This window comes from Aptenodytes forsteri, unplaced genomic scaffold, assembly GCF_000699145.1.
Source record: "Aptenodytes forsteri isolate BGI_AS27 unplaced genomic scaffold, ASM69914v1 Scaffold191, whole genome shotgun sequence".
In the NCBI taxonomy this organism is placed as follows: Eukaryota; Metazoa; Chordata; class Aves; order Sphenisciformes; family Spheniscidae; genus Aptenodytes; species Aptenodytes forsteri.
The window spans coordinates 445607-446810 of record NW_008794630.1 but is presented as its reverse complement, the minus strand read 5'-3'; the positions used below and the strand labels follow the sequence as shown (position 1 = coordinate 446810).

The 1204-nt window shown below is 60.0% G+C and overlaps 1 protein-coding gene across 1 annotated transcript; it reads right to left on the bottom strand.

The window, feature by feature from the left end:
• Positions 1-298: 298 nt before the first annotated feature.
• LOC103894087 (brain-specific homeobox/POU domain protein 3) lies at positions 299-1203 on the bottom strand. Its single transcript, XM_009273404.2, has one exon. The coding sequence runs from the start codon at positions 1201-1203 to the stop codon at positions 421-423; it is 783 nt and encodes a 260-aa protein (XP_009271679.1). The 3' UTR covers positions 299-420.
• Position 1204: the final 1 nt, after the last annotated feature.

Below are 1204 nucleotides of genomic sequence, written 5' to 3'. Positions count from 1 at the left end.
GGGCCGGGAAGGGGCGAGGGGCTGCAACAAAGACCCGCCGGGCTCTCGCTGCTGCTGCCTTGTCTCCGGGCACCCCGAATCTCCCCCCCTAAGCCTTTCGCTTTGTCTTTTCCTTTTTCTCCATCTTTTTTCCAGTTTTATCTACAAAAGCAGTCTGTACCAGTCATAACAGCGGGGCCACTTCGCCCGGGGGTGAGGAACAGGCACCAAACTGTTTGCTTCGCTTTGGGCGGGATTCCCTTTTTTAGGTTTATTTTTCCTTTTTCTTTTTTTCCATTTTTTTTTTTTTTTCAAACAACAAAAAAAAGCCAACAACCCCAAACCCTGCCCGTTTCGGGAGGGGCCAGGGGTCAGGACCGGCGGGGCGCGGGCCGGTTGGGGGAGCAGACACTCCCCCCCACTGCCCTCCCAGCCCCTTCTTCAGTAGGTGGCAGAAAATTTCATCCTTTTCTGCTTCTGTCTCTGATTGCAAAACCAGACCCGCACCACGTTCTTCTTCAAGTCTAACTTCTCGGCGATGGCGGCGATTTTCTCCGAGGAGGGCCGCGGCTGCACGGCGAAATAAGCCTCCAGCGACCGCTTTTCGGGGGCAGCGATGGAGGTGCGCTTGCGTTTCTTGTCGCCCCCTGTGTAGATCTCAGGTTTGGTCATTTTCTCCCTCTGGGCCCGCTCGGCCTCCTCCAGCCATGCTTCTAGGATGGGCTTGAGGGCCACCATGTTGTTGTGGGACAAAGTGAGGGACTCAAACCTGCAGATTGTGCTTTGGCTAAGGCAGCCCACCCCCGGGATCTTCAGGTTGGCCAACGCGGAGCCCACGTCCGCCTGGGTCACCCCCAGCTTGATCCTCCGCTGCTTGAACCGCTCGGCGAAGGACTCCAGCTCCCGGGGGTCCGTCTCCGTCTCGGGGCCAGAGATGACAGCGTGGGAAGCGAGGCCGTGGGGGTGGGACATGTTCATAGGCTGGGAGTGGTGGGCCATGTGGTTGATGGCCGACATGTGGGAGTGAGGGTGCGAAGGTGTGGAGCCCACGTCCGGGCCCGGCACCCCTCCAAGCGGGAGAGCAGAGTTGAGGTGGTCCAGGAGCTCGCCGTCCAGGCCCTGGGAGGGCTGGTGGTGGTGGTGGTGGGGATGGTGGGTGGTCAGCACGGACGGGTGGTGCAGGTGGACGGAGGACGAGGTAGGCGTGCAGGACACGCTGCTCATG

Bases quoted from the DNA above. Each gene is read 5' to 3' on its own strand.
- LOC103894087 (XM_009273404.2), bottom strand. From the start codon at position 1,203: ATGAGCAGCGTGTCCTGCACGCCTACCTCGTCCTCCGTCCACCTGCAC.